This window comes from Dendropsophus ebraccatus, chromosome 5 (assembly GCF_027789765.1).
Source record: "Dendropsophus ebraccatus isolate aDenEbr1 chromosome 5, aDenEbr1.pat, whole genome shotgun sequence".
Taxonomy (NCBI): Eukaryota; Metazoa; Chordata; class Amphibia; order Anura; family Hylidae; genus Dendropsophus; species Dendropsophus ebraccatus.
Genome location: NC_091458.1, coordinates 5,528,770 through 5,549,356, shown reverse-complemented (window position 1 = coordinate 5,549,356; position 20,587 = coordinate 5,528,770). Strand labels below are relative to the sequence as shown.

At 40.2% G+C, this 20,587-nt stretch overlaps 1 protein-coding gene across 1 annotated transcript; it reads right to left on the bottom strand.

Moving 5' to 3' along the window:
- Positions 1-1,610: 1,610 nt before the first annotated feature.
- On the bottom strand, positions 1,611-5,929 carry LOC138792204 (zinc finger protein 268-like). Its single transcript, XM_069969346.1, has 2 exons — positions 5,829-5,929; positions 1,611-4,730 (listed from the first exon to the last, which is right to left on the bottom strand). Exons 1-2 carry the CDS (start codon positions 5,893-5,895, stop codon positions 2,818-2,820), a joined length of 1,980 nt encoding a protein of 659 aa, XP_069825447.1. The 5' UTR covers positions 5,896-5,929; the 3' UTR covers positions 1,611-2,817.
- Between the last annotated feature and the right edge of the window lie 14,658 nt (positions 5,930-20,587).

The following is a 20,587-nucleotide window of genomic DNA, read 5'->3' as shown; positions in this document are numbered from 1 at the left end:
AGGTGACCCCTTCAGCCGACCCCCCCACAGGCGACCCCCACAGGTAAATCCCGTATCTACACCATTAATAATGAGAAAACACACTGATTCATTTGGGCTATCTTACACCCCTAGGGTTGAGCGGCTCTCCGGAAATTTTGGGGGGGGGTAGAATTCTTTCAGAATCGGCCAACAGATTCTTTGGATTCTTATCCGGGTGTCCAGATGATGTCTTGTACCCAGTCACAATAGCAAAGCGATCAATCACAGGTCACCAACAGTACAGGGACCCTCTGCTCAGCGACCAATCACAGGTCACCAACAGTACAGGGACCCTCTGCTCTATGATGAAACACAGGTCACCTACAGTACAGGGACCCTCTGCTCAGCAATCAATCACAGGTCAACAACAGTACAGGGACCCTCTGCTCAGCAATCAATCACAGGTCACCAACAGTACAGGGACCCTCTGCTCAGTGATCAATCACAGGTCACTAACAGTGCAGGGATCCTCTGCTCTATGATGAATCACAGGTCACCAACAGTACAGGGACCCTCTTCTCAGCGATCAATCACAGGTCACCAACAGTACAGGGACCCTCTGCTCAGCGATCAATCACAGGTCACTAACAGTACAGGGACTCTCTGCTCAGCGACCAGTCACAGGTCACCAACAGTACAGGGACCCTCTGCTCAGCGATCAATCACAGGTCACTAACAGTACAGGGATCCTCTTCTCTATGATGAATCACAGGTCACCAACAGTACAGGGACCCTCTGCTCAGCGATCAATCACAGGTCACCAACAGTACAGGGACCCTCTGCTCAGCGATCAATCACAGGTCACTAACAGTACAGGGACCCTCTGCTCAGCGACCAGTCACAGGTCACTAACAGTACAGGAACCCTCTGCTCAGCGACCAATCACAGGTCACTAACAGTACAGGGATCCTCTGCTCTATGATGAATCACAGGTCACCAACAGTACAGGGACCCTCTGCTCAGCGATCAATCACAGGTCACCAACAGTACAGGGACCCTCTGCTCAGCGACCAATCACAGGTCACCAACAGTACAAGGACCCTCTGCTCAGCGATCAATCACAGGTCACTAACAGTACAAGGACCCTCTGCTCAGCGATCAATCACAGGTCACTAACTGTACAGGGACCCTCTGCTCAGCAATCAATCACAGGTCACCAACAGTACAGGGACCCTCTGCTCAGCGACCAATCACAGGTCACCAACAGTACAGGGACCCTCTGCTCAGCGACCAATCACAGGTCACCAACAGTACAGGGACCCTCTGCTCAGCGATCAATCACAGGTCACCAACAGTACAGGGACCCTCTGCTCAGCGACCAATCACAGGTCACCAACAGTACAGGGACCCTCTGCTCAGCGATCAATCACAGGTCACCAACAGTACAGGGACCCTCTGCTCAGCGACCAATCACAGGTCACCAACAGTACAGGGACCCTCTGCTCAGCGACCAATCACAGGTCACCAACAGTACAGGGACCCTCTGCTCAGCGATCAATCACAGGTCACCAACAGTACAGGGACCCTCTGCTCAGCGACCAATCACAGGTCACCAACAGTACAGGGACCCTCTGCTCAGCGACCAGAGGTCACCAACAGTACAGGGACCCTCTGCTCAGCGATCAATCACAGGTCACCAACAGTCCAGGGCTAAGAAAAAAAGGCATAAAATAAAAAATAAATGTAAAAAGGTTAAATTAATAAATTTCATCAAACACCTATACAAACCCCAGAATAGTTCTGCTGAACGCTATGGGGGAATTTATTTCTGGCTTCCGTGTAGAATTCTTTCAGACCTTTGAGCTGTCACTGATTTGCTCTATAATTTGTGAACATTGCGCAGAAAGCTGGAGCTGGCAGTAGTGAATTCTGTGGTAAAACCAATGATAAATTTCCCATTATCCCTGATCCCATAGAAGAGAATACCGCACACAGTGACATCCAGGGAAGGATGATAAAACCCTTTAAAGGGACGGTGTCACCTACATTTTCTGTTACTGATTGGAGTCAGATACTAAAAATTGTTCTCTTTTATTCTAATCTGTTTCTATTTTCTGACTGTAATTTTTATTTATTTCACTCTTTGTACATTGTTATGGGGGCGGCCATCTTGCCTGGGTTGTTCTTAAAAGCATTTAGTGACACTTTACAGAAAGACTCATGGACATAGACGACAATAGACAGACTCTGTCCCCTTGAGATGAATGTGAGACATTACTGAGCGCGCTCTGTGACCTGTGAAGAGGTCATTCCACAGGGAGCTGCTATTGTCTCCTCTATCTACTGGTGTCACATGACGCTGCAATGCTGTAAAGATCACTTTACGGCAGCCTCCTCTTATCACCACAGACACAACAGGAAGTCTCAGCTTAGTTTTAGCCCCCAGTGGTGAGAATGAGAACTGCAAGATATCAGGATTATTACATAATATAGAAAGAAAAATTTGAAATAATTTTACCAAAAATTCTTTTAAAAAATTTAAACACAAAAATATTTATACAATAAGTCATTTTCTGATGACACTGTCCCTTTAAGGAATCATCCTCACAACTTCACTACTTACATTTAGATTTTACAAATAACTTCTCCAAGCCAAGAAACTAGATTATTTCTATTTTTCTTTTTTTAGGTTTTCCTCTAGTGTCTCCTCTCCCTCCTCCTTTAGTTTCCTTCTGTCTCTTCGTGAAGTCCACCTCTAAACCCGTTTACGCCTCCAGAGACTTTTCCAGACCGGAGTTTTTATCCCCTAGTGGCCATCTAGTTTCTTCTCTATGGAAACCTGCTACATATTGACCATCACAGAGGCTTCTCTCCTGTGTGACTTCTCTTATGTGTAACAAGGTGTGTTTTATTTGTAAAACCTTTCCCACACTCTACGCATGAATACAGCTTCTCTCCTGTGTGATTTCTTCTCTTGTGTGTAAAGAGATATGTTTGAGTTGTAAAACATTTCCCACATTCTGTACATAAATATGGTTTCTCCCCTGTGTGAATTCTCTGATGTGTAACAAAATATCTTTTATCTGCAAAACATTTCCCACATTCTGAACAAGAATACAGTTTCTCTCCTGTGTGAATTCTCTGATGTATAACAAAATATCTTTTATCTCTAAAACATTTCCCACATGCTGAACATGAATACGGTTTTACTCCTTTGTGATTTCTTTCATGGTTAAGAAGATAAGATTTATTTGAAAAACATTTCCCACATTCTGAACAAGAATACGGCCTCTCTCCTGTGTGATTTCTCTCATGGTTTAGAAGATACAATTTACGTGAAAAACATTTCCCACACTCTGAACATGAATACAGCTTCCCAACTTTGTGAGTTCTCTGATGTTTCACAAGATGTGCTTTATTTTTAAAACATTTCCCACACTCCAGACATGAGTGTGGCTTCTCTCCTGTGTGAATTCTCACATGTCTATCAAGAGCCGATTTATTTGTAAAGCTTTTCCCACACTCCAAGCATGTACATAGATTTTCTCCTGTGTGAAATCTCTCATGTGTAACAAGACTTGATTTTTTGGTAAAACTTTTTCCACATTCTAAACATGAATGCAGATTCCCTCCTGTGTGAATTCTCTGATGTGTAACAAAATATCTTTTATCTCTAAAACATTTGCCACATTCTGAACATGAATATGGCTTCTCTCCTGTGTGATTTCTCTCATGGTTAAAAAGACTTGATTTATCTGAAAAACATTTGCCACACTCTGAACATGAATACAGCTTCCCAACTTTGTGAGTTCTCTGATGTTTCACAAGATGTGCTTTATTTTTAAAACATTTCCCACACTCCAGACATGAGTGTGGCTTCTCTCCTGTGTGAATTCTCACATGTGTATCAAGAGCCGATTTATTTGTAAAGCTTTTCCCACACTCCAAGCATGTACATAGATTTTCTCCTGTGTGAAATCTCTCATGTGTAACAAGACTTGATTTTTTGGTAAAACTTTTTCCACATTCTAAACATGAATGCAGATTCCCTCCTGTGTGAATTCTCTGATGTGTAACAAAATATCTTTTATCTCTAAAACATTTGCCACATTCTGAACATGAATATGGCTTCTCTCCTGTGTGATTTCTCTCATGGTTAAAAAGACTTGATTTATCTGAAAAACATTTGCCACATTCTGAACATGAATATGGCTTCTCTTTGTGACTTCTCTCATGTATAGCAAGATCTGATTCTTTAGTAAAACATTTCTCACATTCTTCACATGAATATAGCCTGTCTTCTTTATGACTTATCTCATGTGTAACAAGCTCTGAAATTTCCATAAAACATTTCCCACATTCAGTACATGGATAAGACTTTTTTTCTTTGTGACTTCTTTCATGTGTAACAAGTTCTGACTTTTCTATAAAACATTTGCCATGTTCAGGACTTGGATAAGACTTCTCTCCTGTGTGACTTGCCTCATGAGAAACAAACTCAGATTTTTCAATAAAACTTTTCCCACATTCACCACAATGGAACCTTTTCCGGTCTGTCTGATCTGTCCTTGTGGTAACAACCTGTGATGGGTCAGGAGAAGGTTCCTCATGATTAGGGGGATTATATGATAGATCTGTCCTGTGACCTCCTGGATGTACAGTAAGGTCCCGGCGGGTTTCTCCTGAGGACTGCTGCTCCACTTCTTCATCTTCTGCTTTATAATCCAGTGATAACATGAAGTCTCCATCAGCCGCATCACTGGGATTCTCTGTTTGGATTAAAATTGATTTAGTAATTATTATTATTATTTTTTTTTACGCACAAAGATGATTAACTGATCTCCTTCCTATCATCCTAGAAACTCACAGATCCTGATCATCACTCCCTCCTTTATATTCATTTTCAGTCTCCTTCTTTATTTAAAGGAGAAGTCCGGCAAAATTTTTTATTAAAGTATTGTATTGCCCCCCAAAAGTTATACAAACCCCCAATATAGACTTATTATGGTAAATGCTTATAAAGTGCTTTTTTCCCTGCACTTACTACTGCATCAAGGCTTCACTTCCTGGATACCATCGTGATGTCACTTCCTGGATAACATGGTGATGTTACTTCCTGGATAACATTGTTATGTTGCTTCCTGGATAACATGGTGATGTCATTTCCTGGATAACATGGTGATGTCACTTCCTGGATAACATGGTGATGTCACTTCCTGGATAACACGGTGATGTCACTTCCTGGATAACATGGTGATGTCACTTCCTGGATAACATGGTGATGTCACGACCTAACTCCCAGAGCTGTGCGGGCTGTGGCTGCTGGAGAGGATGATGGCAGTTGGATGCTCAGTGTCCCTCCAGTGCCCTGTGTCCCTCAGTGTCCCCCTGCCATCATCCTCTCCAGCACCCACAGCCCGCACAGCTCTGGGAGTCGGGTCGTGACATCACAGTGTTATCCAGGAAGTGAAATCACCATGTTATCCAGGAAGTGACATCACCGTGTTATCCAGGAAGTGACATCGCCGTGTTATCCAGGAAGTGACATCACCATGTAAACACTTTATAGGCATTTCCTGTAATAAGTATATATTGGGGATTTGTATAACTTTTGTGGGGAAATACAATACTTTAATTAAAAAAAAATTGCCGGACTTCTTTAACTTACGTATTTTTGTTGATTTTTTTTTTTTTATGTTTACACATTTTGATCAGCTTATATATTATATGTAGAATATGAGAATGAACAATGGGGGGCACTACACACCAGCAACAGTCCAGACAGCTTTGCTGCCTCCCTGGGCCCAGTAACTGGAGCCCCCCCTTATATCCCTGTCACCTCCCTGTGTACCTCCATTATACCATACCTGGGGTAGCAGCTCCCGGCGTCTCCTCCTCCTTCACCTCACTCATACACCGGGGATCGCTCCTCATCCTCTCTTCTTCTTCCTCTTTAATCCTGTGATTTCCCTCCGGACAGTCCTGGGAATACAGAGGACGGGGACATCTCTCTGCTGGATTTCTCCTCCTGGATCCATCTGTAGGGAATATACAGGGACTGAATACATTGTGTATATGTGATGAGGGATGATGGGGGTCTCGGTGCCCCTCCCCCCTGGTCTCCTCTATAATCAGTAGGTCTCCTCTTACCCGGTGATGTGGGGGGCGGCTGATCCTCCATCATGGCCTCCTTGTACACATCCTTGTGTCCTTCTACATACTCCCACTCCTCCATGGAGAAATAGACAGTGACGTCCTGACACCTTATAGGAACCTGACACACACAATGATGGCGTCATCCTCCAGACACCTCCCACCTTGGTGTTATATGTCCCAGCATTCCCAGCAGCATTGCTCACCTCTCCAGTCAGGAGCTCAGTCATCCTGGTGGTCAGTTCTAGGATCTTCTGCTCATGGATCAGTGATGGAGGTGGAGGATCTGTGATGGGGCTGCTGCTCCAGCCTCCTGACACAGGGGGCGCCACACACTCACCACACCACTTCTTCACTACTGTGTAATCCTGTGTATGGTGAGACACTGATCACTACAGAGAGTCTAACAATCCTTCCCCTCTCCAGTCATCTCCCTGTATTATCTATAGGGATAAGAGGGAGGGGATGTGACGCATGGCTCACCTCTCCGGTGATCAGGTGGATTATCTCTAGGGTGAGCTCTAATATCCTGGCCGCCATCATGTCTCCCGCCTTCTCCAGCCTTGGGGGGTCATTGATGAGAAGGGGCGGCTGATCCTCCATCATGGCCTCCTTGTACAGATCCTTGTGTCCTTCTACATACTCCCACTCCTCCATGGAGAAATAGACGGTGACGTCCTGACACCTTAGAGGAACCTGAGAAACACAAAGATACAAGGGTCACGTATGGAATATCAGACACACCTGCTTTCTTCTAGCACTTTCCCCACCAATAGCAGGTTAGTCCTGGTGACCCCTATTTAAGGTTAGTCAGTACTTAGTGGGAGGGTCTTCTTTTAGTAGAGGGTGTTGAGAGAGAAAGATGGGGATAGTGGTCCTGCAAAAGTTTACGCCAGGGTCCCGGACAGGGACAAGGAGATATTGTCTGCAGTGGAGCAAAGTGCAAGTACGCCGACGAACTCTATTGATACCTGCTCTGAGAACTTTGAAGGGTTAGCTTTGCCCGGTTGTTCAAGCCTGGGACTCATACTTCCTGATCTAACACCCTGTGGATTCTTCTAACAGAAGGTGATATATGTTCTAAACTGTGAGTACGAAAGTCTCTAAGCAAGTCACCTAAACACAGTACAACTTGCCCCGGAAGAGTTCTGCATGTACAGTCATACCTCTGTTCTCGAGCTTAATCAGTTCTGGAAGGTTCCAGAACCGAGTAGCATGAGAACCGAGCAGAGATTTTCCCACAGGAAATAATGAAGGTGCATTGGATTGGTTTTTACACTCCATGGGTCATCCTCGCCTCTGCACACACAGTATGGCTATGTTCACACTACGTAAGTTTCTGGCCGTAGCGCATTTCGTGAATAAGCGGACGGAGACTTACGTAGTTTGCGTACAATGTAAAGGATCTACAGCTGCACAGTTCACACTACGTAAGAACTTACGCCCGGATCGTATGCGGCGCCGTAAAAAATGAACCAGACCATTGTTTGAGGACGGAAATGCTGTAACTTACGCCCGTAGCGTAACATGCGGTCCCGTTCGGAGTGGTGATTTCTTTATTTTTGCACTTTGATTTGCCGATCCAAAAGGCTCTGTGGGGTGTCCGGAGCTAGCCGAAGATTTCCAAGTAAAAGAGCGCTGTCATATCGCTACGTACGGCGCTCGGGAAGCGTAAGAAGACTACGGGTGTGAGTTCGCGGACTGTACGTAGCCGGCCGCAACTTACGTAAATCCCCGGCCGGAGTTTCACATGCATATGTCCGGCAGCGTAAAATATGCGTATACGTATATACGTATATACGTAAAATATGCGTATGCGCATATACGTAGTGTGAACATAGCCTATTAGTGCATTGCACACTGCTCCTTACTGTAGGAGTTGGGAATCCCAGTACAAACGGGGTTTACCACTCTAAAACTTCTGCTCCTGAGGGGGCCCTGTCTGTACTGTTATGATGCTGAATCACCTCTTGACCCCCTAGGAGGAGCAGAACAACAAAAGATGGGTGTTGTGCTCCTATTTGGAATGGATTAACTTCCTTGGCCATGGTCCTGTCTGTGTATTCATGTTCACTGCTGCCTCTAGTGACGATCATGTGACCATCACTACAGGCTGCAATCATGTGACCATCACTAGAGGCTGCAATCATGTGACCATCACTAGAGGCTGCGATCATGTGACCATCACTACAGGCTGCGATCATGTGACCATCACTACAGGCTGCGATCATGTGACCATCCCTACAGGCTGCGATCATGTGACCATCACTAGAGGCGGTAATCATGTGACCCAGGCAGATTAAGTAAACACCTAATTTCGGTGTTCTGCTCCTCCTAGGGGGCTAGGAGGTGATTCTGTGCACAGCATCATAACTTAACCCCTGCGTGGTCAGCACGCTGAGCAGCTCAGCAGCTGCAGTACAGACAGGGCCCACACAGGAGCACAAGGTTTCTGCTTCTGGCCAGGAAACCCTGTTTAGAGGAGCGGGAAATCTCTTCATAATGAAGGGATTCCCAGCTCTAATCATTGGTACCTGATAATTGATGAACTATTGTTCAGCCGACAGGTATCTCTCCCAGTTTTGTTTGGTAAAGTTTGAGCACTGAACAAAACTTTGGAGGAAATTGTGGTTCGAGAACCAAATTGTTCAAACACTGAGGTAACGCTGTCTTAGACAAGGCCCCACGCCAGCCCCTTAGCCTTATCCTACTCAAGTAACCCCTACTACAGATACCTCAGGCAGCCAAGCTACCTCTTCTGAGCTGACGGCCATTTACCTGAACCGGGGGGGGGGGGGTGTCAGTCAGCAAAACGGGGATTATTTTTGGAATTTTCATGTCAAACAACAAAACGACATAATATAATGTAGTGGCACTGGCGTCTTGGATTTTTTTTCAGTGTAAAATGTCAGCTCATCAGCTGATCGCATCTTTCCTGCAGCAGCATCATTTTATTGTTATTGGTCGCAATTCTCTCTGGGTAGAGAAGAAGACTATAGGGGGCCTACATAGCGTGGCCATCTACAATAGGGGGACCTATATAGGGGGCCCATCTACTATAGGAGGACAACAAAGAGTCTCCATCTATTATAGGGAGGCTACATAAAGGGGGCCATCTACTATATAGGGAATGCACAGAGGGCACATCTACTATGTAGGGGGCTATATAGGGGGCATTATTTAAAGAAGACTTTTATTTTGTGCCATCGGGTCAAAGAGCTGGGACCTAGGCCTGCAATGCCTCTCTGTGCTTCTTCCCCTCCTCTCTGCATTCAGTAACCCCCTGGGCTGGAATATGCCCCTTTTCACCACATGAGTCTTGCACATGTGCCACTGTTGGTAAAGCGGTGTAGGCACACACAGGCAGGCTTATCGCCGGAGCATAGGGGGGATGCAATATACACATTATAGATAGATATACACTATATATACACTCACTATAGATATACACTATATATAATACACACTATATATATATATATACACTATATAATACACACTATAGATATACACTATATATAATACACACACTATAGATATACACTATATATAATACACACTATAGATATACACTATATATATATATAATACACACTATAGATATACACTATATATATAATACACACTATAGATATACACTATATATAATACACACACTATAGATATACACTATATATAATACACACACTATAGATATACACTATATATAATACACACACTATAGATATACACTATATATAATACACACACTATAGATATACACTATATATAATACACACACTATAGATATACACACACTATAGATATACACTATATATAATACACACTATAGATATACACTATATATAATACACACTATAGATATACACTATATATAATACACACTATAGATATACACTATATATAATACACACACTATAGATATACACTATATATAATACACACACTATAGATATACACTATATATAATACACACACTATAGATATACACTATATATAATACACACACTATAGATATACACTATATATAATACACACACTATAGATATACACTATATATAATACAATACACACTATAGATATACACTATATATAATACACACTATAGATATACACTATATATAATACACACACTATAGATATACACTATATATATAATACACACACTATAGATATACACTATATATAATACACACACTATAGATATACACTATATATAATACACACTATAGATATACACTATATATAATACACACTATAGATATACACTATATATAATACACACACTATAGATATACACTATATATAATACACACTATAGATATACACTATATATAATACACACACTATAGATATACACTATATATATAATACAATACACACTATAGATATACACTATATATAATACACACACTATAGATATACACTATATATAATACACACACTATAGATATACACTATATATAATACACACTATATATAATACACACTATAGATATACACTATATATAATACACACTATAGATATACACTATATATAATACACACTATAGATATACACTATATATAATATACACTATAGATATACACTATATATAATACACACACTATAGATATACACTATATATAATACACACTATAGATATACACTATATATAATACACACTATAGATATACACTATATATAATATACACTATAGATATACACTATATATAATACACACTATAGATATACACGATATGGCTATGTTCAAATGTGCGGCTGAAACTACGGCTGTGGGAAAAAATAGACATGCGGCTGAAAACATACGGTCATTTACTTGGAAATCTGGTTCAACTAAAAATAACAAATAAAATCTTTAGAAAGTGATGGAAACACCTCTGGATGCATCTGGGAAAGCAGGGAGACAGTTTACAGGAATCGCTATTACCGGGGTTTGCGATCCTCTGCAGTATAGCCGATGCCTCTCACGGTTAATATATTTAATTAATAAAAAACATTTTCTTTGTAATAAAGTCCCTTTCGTTGTTCAATAATTAAATTTAAACGAATCCATCATTGTGCAATTAAATATACTGTTAAAATAAATATATATATATAAATGTATATTTATATGTATATTTATTTTTTGACAGTATATTTAATTGCACAATGATGGATTCGTTTAAATTAAATTATTGAACAACGAAACTGATTTTATTACAATAAAAATGTGTTTTATTAATTAAATATTAATTAGTACAGGAAGCTCCATTAAGCCGTTAATTCATATTGCCGGCAATAGAGCATTTTGTAGTAATCAATACTTTACTTTAATTAAAACATCAAATGTTTCTTCTAATTAAAACATCAAATGTTTCTTCTAATTATGTTATCACAATAGCATTATTAGAAGAAACATTTTGAATTATATGTGCGCTCAGCTGATTGGCTGTTCGGCTGAGCGCACATATAAAGAGCCGGTCCGCAGTACAGTGACTTCATTGTGCTGCGGCCCAGTGAAGAGACAACATGGGGGTGAGTATAGAGCTCTCCCCACCCCCTCCCCAGCACTGCACCCCTCCCAGCAAGGAAGGGGGGTCACTTAACCCCTTCCTTGCTGGGATGGGTGCAGTCTGATATCAGTCTGGACCCCAAGGGGTTCAGGGAGATGCAATGCATCCTCCCTTAACCCCTTGGGTGCCACTCTGTAAGCAGCAATCTGTAAAGATGCTGCATACTGTAAGGTGCACAACGCCGCTCACAATGTTTGTGTGTTTTTTGTGTGTTTCTCCCTTTTTGTTTTTCAGCTATCGGTATCCAGTGGATTATGTCGGATTCGGTGGACTACGTCGATGACCAGCGGTTGTTTTTTTTTTTTTTTTTAATAAAATGGTCAATGAGGGGTGTGGGGGTGTTTTTATTTGAATGAAAAAAAAATTTCACTTGTGTCTTGTCTTTATTTCTTTACTTTATAGACTTAGTAGTGGAAGCCGTCTAATAGACGGAATCCATTACTAAGTTGGGGCCTAGTGTTAGCCGGTATAAAATGGCTAACACTAACCCCCCATTATTACCCCAGTACCCAATGCCACCAGGGGTGCTGGGAAGAGCCGGGTGCCAGTGGTCCCGGAGCGTCAAAATTGGCGCTCCTGGACTGGGGCGGCAGCAGGCTGGTAAGATTTAGGCTGGGGAGGGCCTAAACCAATGGCTCTTCCCACCCTGGTGTTACCAGGCTGCTTTTGCTTGGTTTTTAACCCGGCTGGTTATGAAAATAGGGGGGACCCTTTGAGGGTTTTTTTAATTATTTATTTGAAAAAAACCTGCATAGGGTCCCCCCTATTTTTATAACCAGCCGAGTTAAAAACCAAGCAACAGCAGCCTGGTAACACCAGGGTGGGAAGAGCCATTGGTTTAGGCCCTCCCCAGCCTAAATCTTACCAGCCTGCTGCCGCCCGGTCCAGGAGCGCCAATTTTGACGCTCCGGGACCACTGGCACCCGGCTCTTCCCAGTACCCCTGGTGGCATTGGGTACTGGGGTAATAATGGGGGGTTAGTGTTAGCCATTTTATACCGGCTAACACTAGGCCCCAACTTAGTAATGGATTCCGTCTATTAGACGGCTTCCACTACTAAGTCTATAAAGTAAAGAAATAAAGACAACACACAAGTTAAAAAAAAAAATGTATTCAAATAAAAACACCCCCACACCCCTCATTGACCATTTTATTAAAAAAATTAAAACAACAACCTCTGGTCATCGACGTAGTCCATGGAATCCGACGTAATCCCCAAGATACCGATATCTGAAAAACAAAAAGGGAGAAACACACAAAAAACACACAAACAGGAGCACAACACCCATCATTGTGAGCGGTGTTGTGCTCCTTACAGTATGCAGCATCTTTACAGATCGCTGCTTACAGTCTGACCCCCAAGGGGTTAAGGGAGGATGTATTGCATCCCCCTTAACCCCCTGGGGGCCAGACTGATGTCAGACTGCACCCATCCCAGCAAGGAAGGGGTTAAGTGACCCCCCTTCCTTGCTGGGAGGGGTGCAGTGCTGGGGAGGGGGTGGGGAGAGCTCTATACTCACCCCGATGTGTCCTCTTCGCTGGTCTGCAGCACAATGAAGTGACTGTACTGCGGACCGGCTCATTATATGTGCGCTGAGCCGATCAGCCAATCAGCTGAGCGCACATATAATTCTAAATGTTTCTTCTAATAATGCTATTGTCACAACATAATTAGAAGAAACATTTGATGTTTTCATTAAAGTAAAGTGATGATTAGTACAGAAGGCTCTATTGCTGGGAATATGAATTAACGGCTTATGGAGCTTCCTGTACTAATTAATATTTAATGAATAAAACACATTTTCGTTGAAATAAATAGTTTCTTTGTTCAATAATTTAATTCTAACGAATCCATCATTGTTCAATTAAATATACTGTCAAAAAATAAATATATATATAAATATACATTTATTTATATATATATTTATTTTAACAGTATATTTAATTGCAAAATGATGGAATCGTTTACATTTAATTATTGAACAATGAAAGGGACTTTATTACAAAGAAAATGTGTTTTATTAATTCAATATATTAACCATGAGAGACATCGGCTATAGTGCAGAGGATCGCAAACCCCGGTAATAGCGATTCATGTAAACTGTTTCCCTGCTTTCCCAGATGCATCCAGAGGTGTTTCCATCACTTTCTTAAGATTTTATTTGTTATTTTTATTTTCCAAGTAAATGACCGTATGTTTTGAGCCGCATGTCTATTTTTTCCCACGGCCGCAGTTTCACCCGCACATTTACAGCCGCATAAAAAATACAGCCGCACAGTTACAGCGTCTGAACCTAGCCTAAAGATATACACTATATATATAATACACACTATAGATATACACTATATATATAATACACACTATAGATATATACTATATATAATACACACTATAGATATACACTATATATAATACACACACTATAGATATACACTATATATAATGCACACTATAGATATACGCTATATATAATACACACTATAGATATACACTATATATAATAGATACACGTGTGTAGAGATCACCGGCTTCACTCTCTATCGGCGGCTTACTTGTGGAATATTTCCAGGCACTATGGACTATGTCTCAGTCGTCCATGGGGTGCTCCTCATATAATAGTATATGAACAGTCCAAACAAAGAGAGAAAGATGAGGGCACTCACCCATATGTGGCACTACGACTTCTTTATTCACAACATGTGCAGTTAAAAGTCCATGAAGACATCAAGACATGCGGGCAGACGCCATACACCTTCGCATCGTTAACGCCGCACAATTACAGCCACAAATACAGCCGCACAGTTACAGCGTCTGAACCTAGCCCCCAGCGTTAACATGATGGCCATTTCGCGCGCATGCGCGCTTCTACCGATGACGTCTCTCCCGTAGGTCGCAGGTAAAATACCTGTAGTGACGTACTGGGAGTAGGCGTTACAAAAAATATGATTAAAAAACCTTTTTACATAAAAACAAGCATTATTCGCTGGGTATACCAAAGGAGACCTATGTAAACATATTAAGTTCTATCTTATCATTTAAACCGCACTTTCCTTGTGCTCCTGTAGCTAGTATATACCGTGCTTCTAATTTCAGTAGCTGTGTGTTTATATCTTGTCCCGGTTTGAACATGATCCTCTTCAAACCTGTGAATGTAAGGCAATTCGTGTCTCCATTATGTTTTGTGTCAACGTGCTCTATTATTCTAGTAGCTGCTTTTTTTTTTTTTTTTATGGCATAAATGTGTTCGTAAAATCTGCGGTTGAGGGGCCGCAGAGTTTTACCGATGTAAAACATGCCACATGTACATAGAATGGCATACACTACACTTTTTGTTTTACAACAGATGAATTCATTTATATTGTGTCTAATGCCACCTAAGGTCACGGTTTTTGTTACCTTAGCTTGCTCACAAAAGGAGCAGTTTCCACATTTGAACATACCCTTAGGTGGCATAGATTTTATCCACATTGTATCTTCTCTATTGCTGAATTTGCTATGCACTAATATATCTTTTAGGTTTTTACACCTTTTAAACGCTATTACGGGTTTTTCCGTGACGCACTCAGACAGAATGGGATCGTTATTTATAAGGTACCAATTTTTATTGATCACATCTTTTATGGTTGACGCCATAGGACTATATTTAAAGGCTAACGTGAAATTTTGCTTATTCTGTTGGCCTCTATCTGAGGTTCTTTTTTTATGATTTTTATTGTTTTTCTGTCCTTAGAAAAGGCTCTCTCCTCAGCCCTTCGGAGCTCCCTCGGTGGGTAACCCCGTTGGACTAACCTGTGGGTAAGTTCTTTAGCTTTCTCTCTAAATGCATTATCAGTACTGTTAATGCGTCTTAGACGCAAGTATTGTCCGTATGGTAAAGCGAGCTTTACATGTGGGGGGTGATAGCTGTTAAAATGTAGTAAGGAATTGGAAGCCATAGACTTGCGATAACTTACTACTGTCAATTCATTATCCACAATTTTTACTGTAGTGTCCAAGAACTCTAATTCCGATGTACTCAATTTGCTTGTGAAGGCCATGTTAAATGTATTTTTGTTGATATATGTTATGAAGTTACCAAAAGCTTCTGGGGTATCATTCCCAATAATAAGAATGTCGTCCACAAAGCGGTAATAATCACTTAACGCCCTTGTGAACGGGTTCCCATCACTGAAAATCATAACTCTCTCGAATTCTGCCAAAAACAAATTCGCTAGGGTACATGAAACTGGTGTACCCATTGCGGTACCGTATCTTTGTTGGTACCAAACCTCATTAAAGACAAACGCATTGTTTTCTAAAATGAAACTTAGTGCTTTACAAACAAAATCAACAAAATTTGTGCTTTTCCCTATTCTCTTTAGGAGTGATCCAATTATCTCTACTGCTAGTGCTTGAGGTATTCTTGTGTACAAGCTTTCCACATCAATTGACGTTAAGAAAGCACCTTCAGGCCATACACTTGTGTCGATGGCTTTTAAAAATTCATTTGTATCCTTGACCAGAGCTGGCACCTCGTCCAGAAGCGGCCGTAAAAGCCAGTCAATATACTGAGAAAGGGGTTCAGTTATGCTGCCCACCCTGGAGACAATAGGTCTTCCTGGTGGACGGTCTAATGATTTGTGGATTTTTGGGACGAGGTACCAGCTCGGGTGTTTAGGATTAATGGGCAAAAGTTTTTCAGCTCTATTCTGTGAAATGACGCCCTTATCTATGTATTTTCGCAGAAGTGTGCGTAGTTTGTCTTTAAATTTTTCTGTAGGATTTTTTTGTAATGTAGCGTAGGTGCATGCATCTCCTAATTGGCGCTCTGCTTCCTCTACATAATAGTCTTTACTCATAATCACTACGTTTCCCCCTTTGTCGGCCTTTTTTATCTCTATATTTTAATTATTTTGAAGTTTCTTTAGTGCTTTATGCTCATTAGCTGTTAGGTTGTTAGGGGGACTTGGATAAACCAAAGCTCTAATATCCTCCATTACCTTAAACCGAAATAAATCGATATTACTGCCAGGCACAACTGGTGGGGTAAACGTAGATTTCACACCTCCTGTAAAGAAAGAGGGAGACAAATTATCTGTGCAGACATTTCTATCGGTCTCTCGACCTTCTGCCAATCCCATTAATGATTTTAGACACTCAATTTCCTCTGTAGTTGCAGCACCCGCCAAGCTAAAACCCAAATCATTACATTCTACAGGTATCTCACCTTCTCTGAGTTCTGGGCTAGCACCTTTATTCTGTGAAAAAAATCTTTTCAGATTAAGCTTACGCACACTTCTATGCAAATCTATCTCAAATTCTGTTAAATCAAATGGCTCAGATACACAAAAATTTAGACCCTTGCTTAATACACTCATCATGTCCTCATCAAGTTCAGTGTCTGTCAAATTAACCACAATCGGAGGATCATGTACTTCACTGTTTATGTGGGATGTAATTTCCAAGTAACTTGTTTCCTCCTTGCTCCTTCTTTCTGTTCTTGTTCTTTTCCTCCCCTTTCTTCCTCTTCTGATTTTCTTTCTAAAGGGACATCTTTTTCTTTTTCTTCTTCTTTACCGGTTTTATATTTATTTTTTACACAAACGTTCCCTCTGGGTTGATTCTGGTTTTGTAAATTGCTAAAGTTTCTATCCGCCTCTGCTGGTCTTGCTGCTTTAGTTTTTTCCTGCGGTAAAACCTTTTTTGGCTGGGGTGCCTCATCTGTATTAGAGGAAGAATCGGACTCCGTCGTCCAGAAATCTGATGTTTTTTTCCTTTTAGTAGTTGGTCCTTTGTTGTTTTTTGTTTGCGGTTTTTGCCATTTTTTCCTCAAAAAAAGATTTTATTACTTTAGTAGTGAAAGCCTTTCCTGTGTCATAGTCCAATTTGTCCCGTATAAATTTGTCTTTCTTTTGGTCCTTTATTTCCACTTGTAGTCTCACTAGTTTTACGTCCAATCTCTTAGTGAATGATTTAAATTCTTTTTCTTGTAGTCTGGTGCGCAGTTCAAGTTTTGTACGGCATAGTTCCTCCGTAACTCGCTCATATTCTTTTTCATTTTGTTTTAACACTAGTTGTAATAAGTTTAGAGCATGCTGTTGGTGTAGTTGATACCATTCCTGTTTAAATTCCATATTGTCTATGAATTGCGATACCTCTTTATATTGACGTAAGCCTCTAGGGACTCGTTCACACATCACATAGGATTTAAGCGAGCTGACTGTCCAAAAAAGTCTCAATTCTTTTTCAGCTAGCTGTTGCTATACATGCTATGAGTAGCAAGAATTTAGAGTATAAAGTGCATCTTTTAGGTCGCAATTGGTAAAAAATGTATTGGCGTCTGCCCGCCCTGCGTTAAGATACAAGGATACAAATGAATTTTTAAAAGCTATCGACACAAGTGTATGGCCTGAAGGTGCTTTCTTAACGTCAATTGACGTGGAAAGCTTGTACACAAGAATACCTCAAGCACTAGCAGTAGAGATAATTGGATCACTCCTAAAGAGAATAGGGAAAAGCACAAATTTTGTTGATTTTGTTTGTAAAGCACTAAGTTTCATTTTAGAAAACAATGCGTTTGTCTTTAATGAGGTTTGGTACCAACAAAAATACGGTACCGCAATGGGTTCGCCAGTTTCATGTACCCTAGCGAATTTGTTTTTGGCAGAATTCGAGAGAGTTATGATTTTCAGTGATGGGAACCCGTTCACAAGGGCGTTAAGTGATTATTACCGCTTTGTGGACGACATTCTTATTATTGGGAATGATACCCCAGAAGCTTTTGGTAACTTCATAACATGTATCAACAAAAATACATTTAACATGGCCTTCACAAGCAAATTGAGTACATCGGAATTAGAGTTCTTGGACACTACAGTAAAAATTGTGGATAATGAATTGACAGTAGTAAGTTATCGCAAGTCTACGGCTTGCAATTCCTTACTACATTTTAACAGCTATCACCCCCCACATGTAAAGCTCGCTTTACCATACGGACAATACTTGCGTCTAAGACGCATTAACAGTACTGATAATGCATTTAGAGAGAAAGCTAAAGAACTTACCCACAGGTTAGTCCAACGGGGTTACCCACCGAGGGAGCTCCGAAGGGCTGAGGAGAGAGCCTTTTCTAAGGACAGAAAAACAATAAAAATCATAAAAAAAGAACCTCAGATAGAGGCCAACAGAATAAGCAAAATTTCACGTTAGCCTTTAAATATAGTCCTATGGCGTCAACCATAAAAGATGTGATCAATAAAAATTGGTACCTTATAAATAACAATCCCATTCTGTCTGAGTGCATCACGGAAAAACACGTAATAGCGTTTAAAAGGTGTAAAAACCTAAAAGATATATTAGTGCATAGCAAATTCAGCAATAGAGAAGATACAATGTGGATAAAATCTATGCCACCTAAGGGTATGTTCAAATGTGGAAACTGCTCCTTTTGTGAGCAAGCTAAGGTAACAAAAACCGTGACCTTAGGTGGCATTAGACACAATATAAATGAATTCATCTGTTGTAAAACAAAAAGTGTAGTGTATGCCATTCTATGTACATGTGGCATGTTTTACATCGGTAAAACTCTGCGGCCCCTCAACCGCAGATTTTACAAACACATTTATGCCATAAAAAATAAAAAAGCAGCTACTAGAATAATAGAGCACGTTGACACAAAACATAATGGAGACACGAATTGCCTTACATTCACAGGTTTGAAGAGGATCATGTTCAAACCGGGACAAGATATAAACACACAGCTACTGAAATTAGAAGCACGGTATATACTAGCTACAGGAGCACAAGGAAAGTGCGGTTTAAATGATAAGATAGAACTTAATATGTTTACATAGGTCTCCTTTGGTATACCCAGCGAATAATGCTTGTTTTTATGTAAAAAGGTTTTTTAATCATATTTTTTGTAACGCCTACTCCCAGTACGTCACTACAGGTATTTTACCTGCGACCTACGGGAGAGACGTCATCGGTAGAAGCGCGCATGCGCGCGAAATGGCCATCATGTTAACGATGCGAAGGTGTATGGCGTCTGCCCGCATGTCTTGATGTCTTCATGGACTTTTAACTGCACATGTTGTGAATAAAGAAGTCGTAGTGCCACATATGGGTGAGTGCCCTCATCTTTCTCTCTTTGTTTGCACTATATATATAATACACACTACAGATGTACACTATATATAATACACACACTATAGATATACACTTTATATAATACACACTATAGATATACACTATATAATACACACACTATAGATATACACTATATATAATACACACACTATAGATATACACTATATATAATACACACACTATAGATATACACTATATATAATACACTATAGATATACACTATATATATAATACACACACTATAGATATACACTATATATAATACACACTATAGATATACACTATATATATAATACACACACTATAGATATACACTATATATAATACACACTATAGATATACACTATATAATACACACACTATAGATATACACTATATATAATACACACACTATAGATATACACTATATATAACACACACTATAGATATACACTATATATAATACACACTATAGATATACACACTATAGATATACACTATATATAATACACACTATAGATACACACTATATATAATACACACACTATAGATATACACTATATATAATACACACACTATAGATATACACTATATATTATACACACACTATAGATATACACTATATATTATACACACACTATAGATATACACTATATATAACACACACACTATAGATATACACTATATATAATACACACTATAGATATACACTATATATAATACACACTATAGATATACACTATATATAACACACAGTATAGATATACACTATATATAATACACACACTATAGATATACACTATATATATA